The 19,189-nt window shown below is 46.1% G+C and overlaps 1 protein-coding gene across 5 annotated transcripts in view; it reads left to right on the forward strand.

The window, feature by feature from the left end:
- The window catches only part of LOC141100188 (uncharacterized), a 94,285-nt gene that overhangs the window by 51,365 nt on the left and 23,731 nt on the right, over nucleotides 1–19,189 (forward strand). Inside the window, exon 8 of one of the 5 annotated variants that reach the window (XM_073588501.1) lies at nucleotides 1,525–1,653. The exons of the other annotated variants lie outside the window; for them this stretch is intronic. Coding sequence (XP_073444602.1) covers nucleotides 1,525–1,532 — 8 coding nt within the window. The 3' untranslated portion in view covers nucleotides 1,533–1,653. Of the gene's footprint in view, nucleotides 1–1,524; nucleotides 1,654–19,189 lie in introns of those variants that run through there. 5 annotated transcript variants of the gene reach the window in all.

Consider the following 19,189-nt stretch of genomic DNA (forward strand, 5'->3'; position numbering starts at 1 on the left):
TTTTGTGGATTTTCCAACACTTTCTGGATTTTTGCTCCGTCTTGCAAGGTAGGTATTGTTTGGGGTCTCATAATAGGATCTTTGTTGCATTTCTTTTTTTTATAACTTTATTCTACATTTTTTTTATGCTTTTACACTTGAAAGCAAATGGGGTGTTGCTTGGCTTCTATGTGTGTACATATGTTTTGGCATGAGCAGCCATTTTACTTTTCCAAAATATCTAATACAGTATATAAAGCTCAATGTGGGTGTGTATATATGTATGTATGTCCGGGACTGGCATCTGCACCGACGCAGCTACAGCCACAAAATTTGGCACAGTCACATGTCTGGACCCCAAGAGCGTCATAGGCTATGTTGTGAGGCGAAATTTTAAACCCGCACATTCCAATTCACCAAACAATTTTGCCCCTATCTACATAATGGGGAAAAAGTGAAAGGAAAAGTGTTGGAGGCAAATTGACAGCTGCCAGATGTGAACAAGGGGGACTTAAAGAATGAGAGCGATGGTGCCAAAGAGTATATACCGTACAGTTGCTAAGGTGGGGCCCTGACATGGGATACTCACCACACACGGGGATATGAACACACACACAAAATGCGCCACACACTACCACGTGCTTCAACACATATACCACCCTCAGCACACATTTCACCACACATACACCAACCTCGACACATAAAAGTCGCCACTCAAAAACTCGCCACGCTGTCCCAGAACTGTTTAAAAGATGAAAAATGAGCTGTGATTGGTTGCTATCAGCAAGTTTTCTTTGTAGACAGTTGTGGTAACTGAGCCTATTATTATCTTTTCTATGGTGTTATTGTCCTTCTGTAAAGCTGGAAATAACACAATTTATTACCGTGCCAACACAGACCACCCTCTGACACAGACTGCATGGGGAGCCCAGTATCACACAGGATAGGATTAGATACACGGCTCAGCAGTCAGTACCACACAGGATAGGATTAGATACACAGCTCAGCAGTCAGTATCACAGGATAGAAATAGATACATGGCTCAGCAGACAGTATCACACAGGATAGGATTAGATACGCAGCTCAGCACACAGAATAGTATTAGATACACGGCTCAGCAGACAGTATCACAGAATAGGATTAGATACACGGCTCAGCAGTCAGTATCACACAGGATAGGATTAGATGCATGGTTTTTATGTGCAATATAATCATTATAATTTGTTATAACTAACCACAGTTGGTTACTATGACCAGGCAACACCGGGCTCTTCAGCTAGGTATAATATAAAAGCCACAAGGATTTAGATAAAACCACCTCAGACAGAGGTTAAGTAAACCTTAATGTTTTACAATAACAAACAACAAACATATAGAAACTCAGAACTGTTTGTGAAGTTAATAAACAAGCAGTTCTCAAGATTGTGTCAGTGTGAGCATTGTCTGTCTATCTAAATGTTTGACCAGAAATTCTGCTATGTAATTGTCTGAATGCATTATGTATATTTCAATATGGACTCATAATAGCCATTTTTATATTTGTAGTACACTAGGTCATCAGTATTGTCAAATTCAACAAGATGGGCACTTTGATTGAAGATGTGGAATGGAGATATAATCTCCAAGTCCAAGCTTTGCTCTATTTCCTTCCAAGGAGAATGTGCTCAGTCCAGGCCTCGACGAATTACTAGAAAAGGCATCAGAAGCAAAAAAAAAAAATTGTTACCTGAACCAAACATTTTCTGGAGAAAGCCTTTTTCGTCCACCACAGAACCAACCTCCTCAATATAAAGGAAAGAGAAAAACGGGACGTTTGTGTTACCCCAAAGGAGGAAGGGGCAGAAACAGTTTTCAAAGCCAGCACCAAGATAACCAATGACACCAAAAAAAGACAGAATCTCATTTTTTTTTTTTTACCCCTTGGCAGATGATTACTTCAAATCAATGGGTTCTAGATTCCTTCAGATTGGATAAAGATCGAATTCTCCTCCTACCCCTGGCAAAGCAAAAAAGTAACTTCTTTTCAATCTCAGAAGCTCCATAAAACTCTGATGTCAGGTCTCAGGGACCTGCAGGTATCAGGGTTGATTTCCCCTGTGCCAGAAATAGAATAGAGAAAACAGAATTAGACTTACCGGTAATTCGGTTACTAGAAACCTTCCACGACAGCATAGGAGGTTGTCTCCACGCCCTAATGGGGGACAGGAAGTACGAGAGGTTAAAAGGTCCCACCCACCTCCCTCTCACCAGTGACATAACTGATTACCATAGCACCGGTTACCTTAGGATTCTCAGAATTTTGTCCAAGAATGCAGGGAGGGAAATGGTGGTGTCGTGGAAGGTTTCTAGAAACCGAATTACCGGTAAGTCTAATTCTATTTTCTCTAGCAACCTTCCACGACAGCATAGGAGGCATAGCAATCTATACTGCACTAGGGGGGACAATGGCCTGAAGAACTTTTCGGCCAAAGACTAGATCCTTGTTGGACACAAGGTCCAACCTGTAGTGTTTAGTGAAAGTATGTAAGGAGGACCAGGTTGCTGCTTTACAAATCTGAAGATGCACCTGCCCTTTCAGACCATGAGGTAGAGGTAGATTGTGTTGAATGTGCTTTGATCCCCGTAGGGGGAGTGATGTTCTGCGCCAGGTATGCTTCGGAGATGGCTTTCTTAATCCAATTGGCAATGGTGTTTTTTGCTACCACCTTTCCCTTGTTTGGACCAGAAATATGGTTGTGGTCAATTCTATAGGGTTTGGTACACTCTAAGTAGTAGAGAATTATGCACCTCACGTCCAGCGTATGAAACACCTTTTCCTTAGGGTTCACTGGGTTTTGACAAAACGAGGGAAGAATTATTTCCTGCGATCTACGGAAATCAGACACAACCTTTGGTAGGAACGACGGATCAAGGGAAAGAACTATGGAATAGTCCCTAACTGTTAGGAAGGGTTCCCTGATTGAGAGCTTGGAGCTCTCCTATTCGCCTTGCCGAGGTCATAGAATCATAGAATCATAGATGAATAGAATAGATGAATCTGATGAATCTTTTGAATAGATGAATCTTTTTATCCACCTGTGGGCAAGTCACAGTCGAACATGGAACTTAATGCTGATACCTGAACTTTAAGCGTGCTGGGTTAGACCTAGCTCAAGCCCCCTCTGTAGGAAATCTAGGATACAGGAAATGTTAGGGTTTTCTGGGTCAGGCAAATCTGGCAGACACCATGAGGAAAACTTTTTCCATATTTTGTTATAAAATGGTGACCGGTTTCTGAGATTTCTGGAGGGTTTTTATTACTGCCTCTGATAGCCCCCTGGCCCTCAGGATCTGGGTCTCAGTAACCAGGCCACTAACTTCATTCCCCAGAGGTTTGGGTGATGTAGAGGGCCCTGCAAGAGAAGGTCGTCCTCCAGGGGTAGGTGGAATGGCCCATCTACCTGTAGCTCCATAATTAGTACCAGCTCCTCTTTGGCCATAGCAGGGCTACCAGAATGGTTTGGGTCTGATCCTCCCGGATTTTCCTCATGGTTGCGGCAAGGATTGGAACTGGTGGGAAGGCATAAGCCAGACGAAACCTCCACCTGTGTGCGAAGGCATCTACCCCCAGGGATCTGTCTCTGGGGTTCAGGGAGAAGTAGTCTCTCACTTGGGCATTTTCTCTTGAGGCCAGTAGATCCACCTCTGGAAGACACCACCTGTTGACCAGCCTCTGAAATATTAAAGATTCTTTGGTTTAGGCTCCACTCTCCAGGCTGGATGCACTTTCTGCTCAAGAAATCTGCTTGAAGATTGGAGGTACCCTTTAGGTGGACTGCCGTTAGAGAACGGAGGTGTCTTTCGGCCCAGCAAAATATTCGACCTGAAAGGCCCTCTAGGCTGCTGAATCTCGTTCCGCCCTAGTGTCTGAGATGGGCCACTGTTGCTATGTTGTCCGAATAGACTCTGATATGATGGCCCTGGACCAGGTGTCTTGCTGCCAGAAGAGCTTCCTCCACGGCTTTCAGCTCCCTGAAGTTTGACGATTTTGCACTCATTTTCTGGCTCCACAACCCCTGGAATGGTTGTCGGGACACCACAGCTCCCCAGCCTTTTTTGCTGGCATCTGATGTTACTGTGACCAGGGGAATCTGGGTCCACTTGATTCCCTTGCACAGATTCTTGTGGTCCATCCACCATACCAGTGAAGCTTTCACCTTTCCTGGGGTCTTGACTCTTCTGTTCAGGCAGGTATGATCTCCGTTCCAGCTCCCCAAGATGTGGGACTGGAGTATTCTGGAGTGGGCCTGCGCCCAAGGCACTGACTGGATGCAGGAGGTCATTGACCCTAGTATAGACATGGCTGATCTGAGGGTTGGGGACCTTTGTTCCCTGAAACTTGAGATCCTTGATATTATGGACCTTTGATGTTCCTCTGGGAGGAAGATCATTTGTTTTCTTGAATCTAGGAGGATACCTAAGAATTTTATCTCCTGGGACGGTTGGATCTGTGACTTTTTTATATTTGGGATCCACCCCAATGATTGAAGAATACTCAGGGTTTGAGTCACCTGGCTTTCCAGGATCTGGTAGGAGGCTCCTATTATCAGCAGGTCGTCCAGGTAGGGCACAATGCATATGCCCTGCCCTCTGATGTGGGACACAGCTTCTGCCATAATCTTGGAAAAATACTTGTGGGGCAGAGGATATCCCAAAGGGAAGCACGTTGTACTGATAGTGCCTGACTTCTGTACCCTGGCGGATCGCAAAGCTCAGATACTTCCTGTGAGGATGTATGGGGATGTGAAAATAGGCATCCTTTAAGTCTATGGTTGCCATGAAGTGAGACGGCCCTATCAGAGGAATGGCGGTCTTCACCGACTCCATCTTGAATCTGTGATATACAATGTGCCAATTGAGGCCCTTCAGATTTATTATCCTTGCCTCTCCTGTGGGTTTTCTCACTAGGAACAGTCTGGAATAATGCCCCCCTCCCCGTTCCTCCACAGGGACGGGAGAGATGGCGTTTGATTGAAGCAGGAGCTGGATGCCGGTTTTTAGTGCTGGAGTCTCCTGAGGTGGTAGGGAGGTAACTCTTATACCCTGCGGGGGGAAGGATTTGAGTTCTAGCAGCAGGCCCTCCCTGATCATGTTGAGGACCCAGGGGCTGTTGGAAATCATCTGCCAAGAGTGAATAAACCTCGGAAGCTTTCCCCCCCACCGGGGTCGAGTCATTGTTTTTCTTGTGGCTGTTGCTGCTGCTGCTGGGGGACCAGGATGTTCCTGCCTCTCCCTTTAGCATAACTCCATCTTCCCGTCTTTCCCTTGCCTCTCGGCTGGGATGGCTGATTCGGGGGGGGCTCGAAAAAGCCGCTTTTTTGTGGTCCTCTGCTCAGGAAGCACCTTCTTCTTATCTATGGCCTTTTCAAGACTTTAATCTAAGGCTGGGCCAAAGACCTGTTCACCCTTGAAGGGTAAAGAGCAGAGTTTAACCTTGGAAGTCACATCCCCGCTCCACGTTTTAAGCCAAAGGGCCCGTCTTGCGGAATTGGACTGGACCATGGCTCTGGCGGAAGAGCGGATCATCTCCATTGATGCATCGGCCAAGAAGCCTGTAGCTCTCTGTAGTATGGGAAGGGAGTTAAGGAGGTCACCTCTTGAGGTTCCCCGGGAAATATGACTATCTAGTTCCTCTGTCCATTGGAAGAGAGACCTAGAGATACATGTGGACGCCATTCCTGATTTTAGGGAGAAGGCAGAAGTTTCCCAGGCCTTTCTTAGGAGGCTTTCTGCCTTACAGTCCATCGGGTCTCTAAGCTGGGACACATCATCAAATGGAAGGACCGTCTTTTTCACCACTCTTGCCACCTGGACATCAACCTTCGGGATGTCCCATTTAAACTCCTCTCCTTCCAAGGGGAATCTATGCCTGAGCTCCGACGGGGCTGACTAGCGCTTCTCTGGGTACTCCCATTCCTGAGAGATCATGTCTACTATGCTCTTATGAACTGGGAAACCTGTTTGTCTGGGTCCCTCAAATCCTCTGAACATGCGGTCCTGTGCTGAGTAACTGGTTCGTCCTCTAGGCCCATGGTGGCCCGCACAGCACTGACCAGCTCTTCCACATATTCCGCAGAAAGGAGGTATCTCCTAGTTTCAGCTTATTTGGAAGTTCCCGGTTCCCAATTCTCGGAGCCTGAATTATGTGACCTCTCTGATATGGATTCCGAGTCCTCTATTTGTATTTTTCGTTTTTTTGGGGATGGGGAGCCTACAATCTGAGGAGGAGGTGGTGGTGGTGGGGGAGACAGAGCAGCCAGAGAGGTCTGGACCTGATGAGTAACCAGGCTGCAGATCTCGTCAATTAGTGACGGGTGCTCAGCCCTAACCACCCTATCTGTGCAAGCCTGACACAGTTTTTTCGCCCAATTTGAGGGAAGTTTTGCACTGCATATAGCACGTGTCCGACTTGCTGGTGGTATTGGTGCTTTTGTGGGCAGACTTTTCTCCCTATAAAAAAAGGGGGAGAAGCATTTCTGAGGACCTTTATCCTAGGACCGCACCACTAGGACCCACCCCAGGTAACACTCACTGTGGTTGGGGCAGCGCTGGGCTCTGCAGACGCAGGGCAGGAAGAACCGTCCATGCTGACAGGGGATTTCGTCTTACCTGTCGGCGTCTTCCGGCGGGTTAATAAGGGGTTAACCCCGCCCTCAGCGCAGCTTTTCATTTTTTCCCCCTCCTCCACGAGCAGGCACAGCTGGTGCTGGTGAGCTCCACGCACCGGCAGCTGAATGGGGGCCGCCATGATAGGAAGTCATCAGACATACCCCGGAAGTGACCGCGCGTGACGTCACTTCCGTGTCACCGCACAGCGCGCAGCAGGAGGAGAAGAGACCGGAGAGCTGCGGGAGGCCTCCGGTCGGGGATCACTGGCCCACTTTACTCCCTATGGGAGAGCGCGGGTGGGCCAGTTACGGTCCCGTGTTCTAAGAAGACGGGAGCAGCACGGAGGAGGGGAGGCAGCACCACCGACCACCACTGCCCGGCTTAAGAAATTCCAGGTACGCTGCAGCAGCCGGCCACACAGCATACTGAACCTCTCGATGCCCCATGGGGGACATGAAAGACACTGGTGAGAGGGAGGTGGGTGGGACCTTTTTAACCTCTCATACTTCCTGTCCCCCATTAGGGCATGGAGACAACCTCCTATGCTGTCGTGGAAGGTTGCTAGAGAAAAGTTCATTATTCTTTTCTGTCCTTATAACTAAACCGAATGCAACTTACAGGATAATTCTAAATCATTTCCTACACGAGATACAAGATGGAATCCATAAACTCTACAATCACCTTAATAGGGAAAAACTTTGTTATGGCAACCACTGATTTGCAAGACTCCTATTACCACAGTCTCATCCATCTAACATATCAGAAATTCCTGAGGTTTGCAGCCATGCAGAGACACCAGACCCTACACTTCCAATTTAACACACTACCATTCGGACTTTCATCAGCACCTCACACATTTATAAACATTATGGCAGAGGTAGTGGTGTTGATCAGAAAACAAAACCTCTGTATCATTCCTTAACACGATTTTCTAATCATGGCTCCCATTGCACCGTTCCTCAGAGAACACCTACAAATAACTCTGAAAATCCTGATCTCTCTAGGATAGCTGATAATTTTTCAGAAATCTGACATGATCCCTTCCCCCCAGGAAAATCTTTTTGGTGGTTCTTTTAGATTCTCAACCGCAAATATCTCTTTACCAGATCACGACCAAATACAGATAAGATCCAAATTCCCCCCTGATGAAGTTTTTTTTTTTTTAAACATCTTTTTTATTGGATTTTTGACAAATACAGCATATTGACCAATGTATACAGTGCCATAGGATAAAGGACACCTTATACAATCTAAGCGTATATATAAGATTAGGTCAATCAGAAACAATATTGCTCAAACAACAATAACTTAACCCCATATGTCCACAAATCTACTCGCTCAAAGTGGCTATACTCTGACCAGCCAATTTCTGTATCTATCCTTTCTGATATATTTACTAAATGACACATTTAACCCAAATTACCACTTAAATCTTCTAACATGTACCAATCTGAGTTAATAAAAGACACCATTATCTCCTGTATTTCTCCAGTAGACAGAAACGATTCCATGAATACTCTCCACTTTTTGAAAAACTTCCGTCATTTTATCTTTCTGTCTTTCTGCCTCTTTTTTTTCCAAATTCAAGACAGAAAGCAGCCCTGCCCCTATCTCCTTCATCCCTGGAAGTGTTTTGGCAAGACAATTTTGCAAAATTAAATGTTTTGTTACTAGTGTCACTCTGTGAAACAAATCATGCAATTTTCCACCTCTTGTTTTGCCTGTCGTATAGTGGAACAACCAGCTCAGTGGGTCGATGTCCACCCAAAGCCCACACATCTTAAAATACATGTGTTGAGTAGTGTTGAGCATTCCGATACCGCAAGTATCGGGTATCGGCCGATATTCGCTGTATCGGAATTCCGATACTTAGTTCCGATACTTTTTTCATATCTAATACCGGAATCGGAAGTTCCCATAATGCTAGGAGCCCGCTCGATTTGATTCAGCCAATGGGGATCCTCAGAAGTGTGGGCACATCCTGTTAGGCATGTAGGCATGTTAACTACTGGCATGGCTGTGATTGGCTGCTGAAATGATGTCATGATGCACTATAAAAACCGCAGCAGCCACCATTTCGGGTTCACTCTGCTGTGAATTCAGTTAGGGACAGGCTGCTGTTGAAGACTGTGAGGGACAGTTAGAAATAGCGATCATCAAACATATCTATTGCTCTACCCAGGCTACATAATCCACCACTGTAGCATTTTTTTAGCCCAGCAGCGCTGTTTTAATAGCTGTCTGCAAGGGCTGTGTGAGTGCAGACCCACGCTGTGTAGTGTGTCCTGCAGGCACGTCTGCCTGTAGGCCGCCCAGCGTGTGTCTCTGCCTCATACACATTTTTCTGTTATTGCTGCTTTTTTTTTCTCCTGTATAGTGTGCTTCCATATGTATCCATATACGTTGGTTGCAAACACTAAAGGAGTGGACAGCGGAGCCTTTCAGCAGCCTTTCAGTGCTATAGCCCATTTCTCTGCACTGTTTTTGGCTGTCTGATAGGTCTCTCTGTGTGTGAGTGCAGCTCACGTTGCAGTGTGTTCTACAGCCACCGCTGGTTGTAGTCTGCTCAGCGTGCGTCACTGCCTCATACATAGTCCTTTTTTTGCAGCTAATTTGTCCAGATTTTTGCTCCTATATTAGTGTGCTTCCATCCGCATCCATTGTCATTGGTTGGTTGCAAACACTATATAGGATTAGATAGAGGAGCCTTTTTGCTGGCTTGTGCCCTTCAGGGCCAGCCAGACTAGTATCACCCTATTTTTTGGAGCCTCATCAATTGCATTGTAGGTTAGCTTCGTGCATTGAAATCGCTCCAAAAAGTTTGTGATACTATAGCTTTCAAACTTTGGTCACATCCTTTTATTTCCCCCCCCCCCAAAAAAAAAGGAAATAAAGTTCACCAAACACTCCACTTTAGAGTTGTGTAGGCCATATTAGATTATATTAAAGTGTAGTACACACACTCTTAGCCAAATTAGTGTTTCTTATACTGGTTAGCAGGTGTTCAGGAATAAGAACACTAAGCCCCCCCTTTTTTACTTTTCTGCCTATCTTTATCAGTCTACCAAGATGAAGAAGGCAGGGAGTAAGGCACGTGGTTGTGGCCGTGGAGTTTCAGCAGGGAGAGGACGTTGGGATTCGGTGTCTGCTGCGGCCACCAGTGACCCGGCATCCCCCACTTTTACCAGGCAACAGTCCTTCATGCGCAGCTTTGTAGGACCTCGCCGTACCCCACTGCTGCGTGACGAACAAATTGAAGCCGTTGTCGGATGAATGGCAGCTAACGCATCCACTTCAATGACTTCCGCATCCTCCCAGGGCCAGAGCACTGAAGAGCAACCATCTGTCTCTTCACACCTGCCAAATTGCCCAGGCAGTCTGGGAGCCCTGGACAGGAGCCATCTCAATCTTTACTTCTGTTCTCAGAATCTGTTGGCTTGGAAAGAGGTGGCCAGCCAAGCAGCATTCTAGAGCTTGAAGAAGAGGGAGTATGCAGTGATGCGCAACTGCTCTGTCCCTCTGAATCTGAAGAGGCGGGTGGGCCAGTGCCTATTGTCAGCACACCTCAGTGCTCATCTGATGATGATGAGACTCAGTTGCCAATTTCTGGTGCGTACGGTGCTGGCGAGACAACCCAGGACCAGCCGCTGCTTGAAGAGGGGAGTGGAGATGATGAGGTCCTTGACCCATCATGGCGTCAGGAACAGGATGGTGGTGGGAGCAGCTCTGAGGAAGAGATTCCCCGAACGGCCAAAAGAGGAGGGAGAGGGCGGGGGCAGACTTGGTTGCCTGTAGCCTCCACTTTGGCACCCGTCAGGAGCAATCCTCTACCAAAACAGAAAACGGGCGCTCCCAGGACTTGCAGTGCGTGGTCTTTTTTTGACAGTTGCAGATGACATTTGCTTTGTCAAATGCAAGCTGTGTCATCAGAAAGTTAAACGACGGAAAAATGTGAGCAACCTCAATACCACAAATATGTGGAAACATGTGCGTACCAAGCACGAGGTGGAGTTACACAGACACACTGAAGATGTAGGCCAACCTTCAGCAGCACCTACCACCTCTTCAGCTCGTGTTGGGGCCTCTTCCTCCAGCTCACACACAGCTGGTTCGGCTTCCTCACTGGAACGCCATTGAAGAACCTCTGCCACTGTTGTCCAGAGACCCAGTGAAATTCCACCCACTGAACCACGTTCTCAGTCATCAGCACACTCCCAGGCCACTCACCAGCAATCGGTAGCACAGGCATGGGATAAAAAGCGGCCATACTCGGCAAACCATCCCCGAGCACTGGCTCTGAATGCCGGCATTGCCAAACTACTGGCCCTTGAGATGCTGTCATTCAGGCTGGTGGAGACTGACACCTTCCGGAACTTGATGTCATTGGCAGTTCCACAATACAATGTGCCCAGCCGCTTTTATTTCAGCAGGCAAGCAGTCCCTGCCCTGCAAAAGCATGTAGAAGGAAAAATTAAAAATGCGCTAGTAAATGCCGTCAGTAGCAAGGTCCACCTGACCACCGATGCGTGGACCAGTAGCCATGGACAGGGACGATACCTTTCCCTCACTGCCCATTGGGTCAATGTTGTGGAGTCGGGTACAGATCTGGAGAGTGGCTCTGTACGTATTCTGCCAACTCCAAGGATTGCGGGAATGCAGTCTGTACATATTGGGTCCTCCTCCTACTCTAGTTCCTTGGAATCAGCACTGCATGAGCCTGTTAGGCCAGATATGAGCACAGGTGTGGCCAAACGTCAACAGGCCGTCCTTAAATTAATTTCTTTGGGGAATCGGAGCCACACAGCACAGGAGCTCTGGAATGCCATCAAGCAGGAGAGCGATGTGTGGTTTGGGCCAGCGAATCTGCAGCCAGGTTTGGTAGTGAGTGATAATGGTCGAAATCTAGTGGCAGCTCTGGGCCTAGGCAACCTCACTCACATACCATGTCTGGCACACGTGCTCAATTTGGTCGTTCAGAGCTTTCTGAGGGACTATCCGGATCTTGATGCCCTGCTGCACAAGGTTCGCCTAGAGTGTGCTCACAGGCGGCATTCAAGCATGGCAAGATTGCGCATTGCATCTCTGCAACGCCGATTCCGCCTGCCAGAACATCGCATCATATGTGACCTCCCCACCAGGTGGAATTCAACGTTACATATGTTGGAGTGGTTGTGTGAGCAGCAGGCAGCAGTAATGGAGTACCAGCTGCATCAGGCACAAACAAGTCGCACTGTGCGCCGGACACACTTCACCACCACTGAGTGGGCCACTATGAGGGACATCTGCCAAGTTTTGCGTGCCTTCGTTGACTCCACGCGGATGGCCAGTGCAGATGATGCACTAGTCAGCATGACTGTCCCCCTTATCTGTCTGCTTCAAAAAACATTTGAAGCGCGGTCATGAGCCTGCAGCAGCGCACCACTCTTGCCTGATCCAGCAGCAACCCTGGGATTCCGCTTCACCGCAGCCACCACCAGGGCAGGCAGACCAGGCAGCTGCCTGGGGTCCCCGCTCCCCCTGGGGCCCCCAGCTAGCAGCACATCATGCAGCCACTATGGGGCCCCGTGAGGCGGGGGACCCGCCTACCCCTAATGCTGACTCCCCCAGCCGCATTGAACTATACTGGCGTCTGCCGGTACAGTTCAAAGCATAGATGGAGGAGACAGTGTCAGCTGGCGCTTTTTCTCCCATCATTCCGCACTCTGCCTCTGACACGGCAGGTGCGCGATGACGTGTGCCAGGCAGCACAGCCGCTGAGACAGGAGTCGGGAGCAGCGCGGTCATGAGAGGTGAGGAGTGTGTTGTGTTTTTTTTTAAATATAACAATGAGTAGTGGACTGTGGGGCCATTCTGGGGGGGGGGGGAGCTGTGGGCTGTGCTATATACCATGTGGGCTGTGCTATATACCATGTGGGCTGTGATATATACCATGTGGGCTGTGCTATATACTATATGTGGGCTGTGCTATATGCTATGTGGGCTGTGCTATATGCTATGTGGGCTGTGCTATATACTATGTGGGCTGTGCTATATGCTATGTGGGCTGTGCTATATACTATGTGGGCTGTGGGGCTATGTTATATACTATGAGGCTGTGTTATATACTATTGGGGGGTATATTATATTCTGGGGGGAGGCTGTGTTATATACTATGGAGGGTATATTGTATTCTATGGGGGGAGGCTGTGTTATATACTATGGGGGGCTACATTATATTCTATGGGGAGGTGGGCTGTATTATATTCTATGGGCGGCTACATTATATTCTATGGGGGGCTCTATTAGATTTTATGAGGGAGGATTGCATCATACCCTTTGATGGGGCTTCATTATATTCTATGGGGAGGTGAGCTGTATTTTATTCGGGGCTACATTATATTCTATGGGGGGCTGTATTATCGAATATATAAAGCTTAAGTGTGTGTGTGTGTGTGTGTGTGTGTGTATGTATATGTGTGTGTGTGTATGCCTATCCCGGACATCCGCACCGTCGCAGCTACAGCCACAAAATTTGGCACAGTTACACGTCTGGACCCCAAGAGCGTCCTAAGCTATGTTGTGAGGTGAAATTTTAACCCCGCGCGTTCCAATTCACCCAACAATTTTGCCCCTGTCTACATACTGGGGAAAAAGTGTGTGCGCGTCAAGCCCCGCCCCTCATTATGATGTCATAATGCCCCCATCTACATACTGGCGAAAAAGTGTGTGCGCGTCAAGCCCCGCCCCTCGTTATGATGTCATAATGGTTGCCATGGCGACGCTGATGTCATCATTGGTTGCAAGCCCCGCCGCTCATTATGATGTCATAATGGTTGACCATGGGATGGAGGATATGTGATGGGTATATGGGCACTGGACTATGGGATGGAGGATATGTATGACGGGTATATGGGCACTGGACTATGGGATGGAGGATATGTATGATGGGTATATGGGCACGGGATTATGGGATGGAGGATATATATGATGGGTATATGGGCATGGGACTATGAGATGAAGGATGTGTGATGGTATTTGGGCACTCGACTATGGGATGGCGAATATGTATGATGGGTATATGGGCATGGGACTATGGGATCAAGAATATGTATGATGGGTATATGGGCATGGGACTATGGGATGGCGAATATGTATGATGGGTATATGGGCACGGGACTATGGGATGGAGGATATGTATGATGGGTATATGGGCAGGGGCCTAGGGGATGGTGGATATGTATGATGGGTATATGGGCACGGGACTATGGGATGGAGGATATGTATGATGGGCATATGAGCACGGGACTATGGGATGGAGGATATGTATGATGGGTATATGGGCATGGGACTATGGGATGGCGGATATGTATGATGGGTATATGGGCACGGGACTATGGGATGGCGAATATGTATGATGGGTATATGGGCATGGGACTATGGGATGAAGTATATGTATGATAGGTATATGGGCACGGGACTATGGGATGAAGAATATGTATGATGGGTATATTGGCACGGGACTATGGGATGGAGGATAATTATAATTTGTTATAACTAACCACAGTTAGTTACTATGCCCGGGCAGTGCCAGGCTCTTCTGCTAGTATTTATTATATTCTGTGAAGGGTGATTGCATCATACTCTATGAAGGGGCTACAGTATACTATATGAGGGGGGGCTGCATTATATTCCATGGGGACTTACATTATACTTTGTGAGGTGGCTGCATTATACTATATGTGGGCTGCATTATACTTTATCGAGGACTATGGGGATTACATTATACTATATGAAGAACTATGGGGTGCATTATACTATGGGAAGTGAATTGTACTGCATGGATGACTATGGCGGTGCATTATACTATACGGAGCACTATGAGGAGTGTATTATACTATGTGGAGGACTGAGCAGTGTATTTTAATATATGGAGGACTGAGGAGTGTATTTTAATATATGGAGGACTATAGGGATTGTATTATACTATATGGAGGACTATGGGGCATATTATATTATATGGAGGACTATGGGGTGTGCATTTTACAATATGGAGGACTGTGGTGCACTTTATAATATATGGAGGACTATGGGGTGTATTATACTAATCAAGCAAAATGCTTACCTATTCATCGAGTGATTGGATTGTTTATGCTGGAACAAAAATCATTGTTCTCAGCAGCACATCGGCGGTGTAAACTGTAGATGTGCTGCTGATAACATGATTTTGTATGGAGACAGATTGATCTAATAGTGATTGTTCTGACCCCATCATTCTTTCTCAGACGGTGTAAAGAGGCCGGGAAACAAGCGTTGAACGATTTCAATATTGTCGATCACACTCATTTAGCGGCCTGAACTCAGCGCATGTAACTGCAACCGAAATGCTTCTGTGTGATGTGCAATATGTTAGCATTTGGGGCCCCATTTTAAACTTTGCCTAGGGTCCTACTTTGCCTAAAACCAGTGCTGGCCACCACCCCCAGTAAGCAATAAGACGGATAGATTATAAGAGGTACCACCATTTTATTAAAAAAGTTTTTTTCCTACTTTTCTCCTCAAAATTTGGGGTGTGTCTTAGAATCTGGTGCATCTTATAATCTGCAAAATATGGTATCATTCCCAGTTTGCAGTACATTATTTGGTAAAGGAAAAAAAATGGAAATGAAAATTTCAAGTGAGGAGAAAATGTGTTTTTTTTGTGCAGTAAATATGACTGGGCAAAAATAATTCTCCAAGTTGGTACAATTATGGCCATACTAAACTTAAGGGCTTTTTGTAAAGATATAGCTTCTTGGCTAAAAAGAAAACATAGCTTTGTAGAAACCTGATTTAAACAAGCCATTTTTTTCATAATGATTCTCTTTAAAGAGAACCTATCATTTACCGTAAACTATTTTAATTTCTTACCTGGTGTATACATCACTGTTCTCCAGCATCTGGCGTTTTTCATTTGTTAATGCATCTCTCCACTCCTGAGCCTCCTCTGCTCCCTAAAATCGGACTTGTAAGTGCAACCTGGGACGATCCTCGTGTGAGGAGTTTTGAACCACACCCACTTGCATAATATGACTATTTAGTTATAGACACAGAAGACAGGACCACATCTCATGGATGGAGAACATGAACAAAAGAAAAAAAATTCTGCATTTGCACTAGAAAAGCTATTTTCGGGAGTCTTTAACTAGTCCTTCTCACCTTCTATTCCAGAATGCTGCTTGCTGCCCTCCAATACAACATGGTCTGGGGGGCAACTGCTGGATGTTGCGATGACATCTTGTCAGTCCTACACACTGACGTGACCTAATGTAATAGGAAGCTACATCATTGCTTCAAGTAGAAATGCGTGAAAGACCCTAGAAACATTGTCCAGGCCTAAGATTTCAGCCAGTAATATATATACACACATATACAATCCTATACACACCTATACACTCCTATACACACCTATACACTCCTATACACACCTATACATATCTATAAACACACATACACTCATCTACACACCTATACACTCATACAGCTTTTTCCGGCTCCTGATTGTCCATGTAATTGCATTTGCTTTCTGTGGTATGTTCTGCTTACCCATCATTTGGTATCCATAATGTATTCCATTCCTCTTGTCTTTTCCATGCATATCTCCGAGTGGTCAGTGAAACCCCTCTCCCCCTTTTTATGACCTTGCTTAACGATGAACATGTGGTCTGACCAAACACGCCCACATCCCCTCACTGCTGTGAGCCCTTAGGTGCACATATATTCAAAGGCATGAGTCTGACCAGACGTGGTCTGCCATCTTTCAAATTCCATCTTTCAAACTACAGATTTCTAATTACACTACTCTAAAAAGATTACAATTGGCTGGAATTGAGATCGGATGCCATATCTTGTTTGGAAAGCCCCTGATGTACCTAAACAGTGGAAACCCCCAATTATAACTCCAACCCTAACCCTAATTCCAGCCCTAACCGTAACCCTAACCACAAACCTAACCCTAACACACCCCTAACCCTAATCCCTAACCCTAATTTCAACCCTAATCCCAACCCTAATCCAAACACTAATCCAAACCCTAACCCCAACTCTAGTTCCAACCCTAACCCTAACTTTAGCCCCAAACCTAACCCAAATGGGAAAATGGAAATAAATATTTTTTTTTATTTTATTATTTTTCCTTAACAAAGGGGGTGATAAAAGGGGGTTTGATTTGCTATTTATAGCGGGTTTTTATGTTTGGCATCTGTCACATGCTAAAAGATGCTTTTTATTGGAAAAAATAGTTTTCGCATTACCATATTTTGAGAGCTATAATTTTTCCTTATTTTGGCCCACAGAGTCATGTGAGGTCTTGTTTTTTGCAGGGCAAGTTGACGTTTTAATTGGTACAATTTTCGGGCACGTGACTTTTTTGATCACTTTTTATTCCAATTTTAGGGAGACAGAATGAACAAAAACGAGCAACTCATGAATTTCTTGTTGGGGGGGGCATTTATACCGTTCTGCGTGTGGTAAAATCGATAAAGCGTTTTTATTCTTCAGGTCAGTGCGATTACAGCTATACCTCATTTATATTTTTTTTATGTTTTGGCGTTTATATACAATAAAAACTATTTTAGATAAAAAAATAATTATTTTTCCATCACTTTATTCTGAGAGCTATAACTTTTTTATTTTTCCAGTGATGGAACTGTGTGGTGGCTTGTTTGTTGCGGGACAAGATGACGTTTTTAGTGGTACCATGATTATTTATAGCCGTCTTTTTGATCACGTGTTATTCCACTTTTTGTTTGGCGGTATGATGGAAAAGCATTGTTTTTTGTCTTTTTTTTTATGGGGTTCACTAAAGGGGTTAATTAGTGGGACAGTTTTGTAGGGCGGATCATTATGGATGCGGGGATACCAAATATGTGTACTTTTATTGTTCAGATTTTTTTTATTCAAATATTTATTTATAGAATAAATATTGATTTTTTTTTAATTATTAATTTTAATTATTTTTTTAAATATTTTTACAATTATTTAAAAAAATCTTTTATATTTAATTCTTACTTTTACACCAGCTGCTCGCTTCTATAGCATGCAGATCTGCATGCTATAGAAGCTGTAATCGCTGCAGGGATTTTACACTAACCTGAGAGACTTCACTGCGTATGTCAGGAAGTCTCTCAGGTCTGGAGACCCAGATGTCATCATGACGACATCAGGTCTCCATGACAGCGATTGGGACCCTGTGTCATGCTGCAGGATCTCTGGTCCAAAGGCAGAGGGGTTGTCAGAGCTGAAAGCCCATCTGCCTGTTTCCGGAATGCTGCGATCATGTTTGATCGCAGTGTTACGGGGTTAAAGAGCCGGGAGTGGTCCGTGACCGCTCCTGGCGCTTAGTGCTGGGTGTCAGCTTTGATAATCAGCTGACACCCGGCTGCGTTCACCTGTGGCTGATCGGTATGACGTACTATCCTGTCCATGGTCATACGCGCCCGGGTCACCTGGACAGGATAGTAAGTCAGATCTCAGAAAGGGGTTAAAAGTGAAAGCTGAGCTGTGATTGGTTGCTATGAGCAACAGTTTTCCCACTCCACAACACTTCAGCACACACTGACTGGGTGGGAGAAATCTAGCATCCCCGGGAACATAAGCTCCCAGCCATTCTCTGCCCCCCCAGAAAGGAGCAAAGAGCACATGACAGAAATGAATCACCCCTCCTCTATTACTGCCGTGCTCTATTGGTACGAGCATAGAAAATCGCATCTTCAGCGGCCACACATAGAGCCGCACTGCCAGGTTACATAACGGCACATCTCCAGGAACTCCCTACTCAGTGCCAGTAGTCTATACATTATACAGGTGATACTGCAAATACTGTATACATGATAAATAGGTGTTACTGCTGTGTATATATGTAAGAAGATGAGCCACAATAGAGTCGGCGATTCTATATGCTTTTTAGGGCCGGAACTAACAGAACTGTCACCACTGTTGCCGGGGGGGGCGATTGGTCTGGGTGGAACGGACCTGAGCACCTGACCGAAGGGGGCGTGGGGGAGATAAAAGGACTGAGCACGGGAAAACAAGAGATTTGGCAGGAAGGTGACAATGGAGAAGGGTGAAGGTTAACTCCCTCCCCACTACTCCGATGACGAACCCCACATACGCCAATACCTTGCAGAAAGACTCAGTCTCTCAGGACGTACTTACTTCACTGACCCCAGGTGTTCCCGCATCGGTCCGATATACATCGTGCATTGGAAAAGACAATCTTAATCCTTCCGATCTTAGCTGGCCCATGAGAGGTTTGTACATCCCGCGGCCTATCAACCTGTGTGCTCCCCGTGTTCTGCGACACTCCAGAGCAACCAACAAAAGGGACTGTTTCCAAGGCAAGCAAGCTCGGATACCTCGGCACGGTCAGGAGACAGTGCATTTCGTTCCTGCGCAGCAGAGCCAGAGACTTTGTCCATGGATTGCGACGCCTGCGGGAGCTATTCCAACCTCTCCCCAACAAGAACTTCAACCGATAAGTTGCCTCTCTCATACACCCCTTTTTCCTCCGAATATTGCGTTTTTGTGCAAATTCTGTTGTGCTTCG

The sequence above is a fragment of the Dendrobates tinctorius genome, unplaced genomic scaffold (assembly GCF_039654945.1).
Source record: "Dendrobates tinctorius isolate UK_male_01 unplaced genomic scaffold, ASM3965494v1 ptg000103l, whole genome shotgun sequence".
Classification (NCBI taxonomy): domain Eukaryota; kingdom Metazoa; phylum Chordata; class Amphibia; order Anura; family Dendrobatidae; genus Dendrobates; species Dendrobates tinctorius.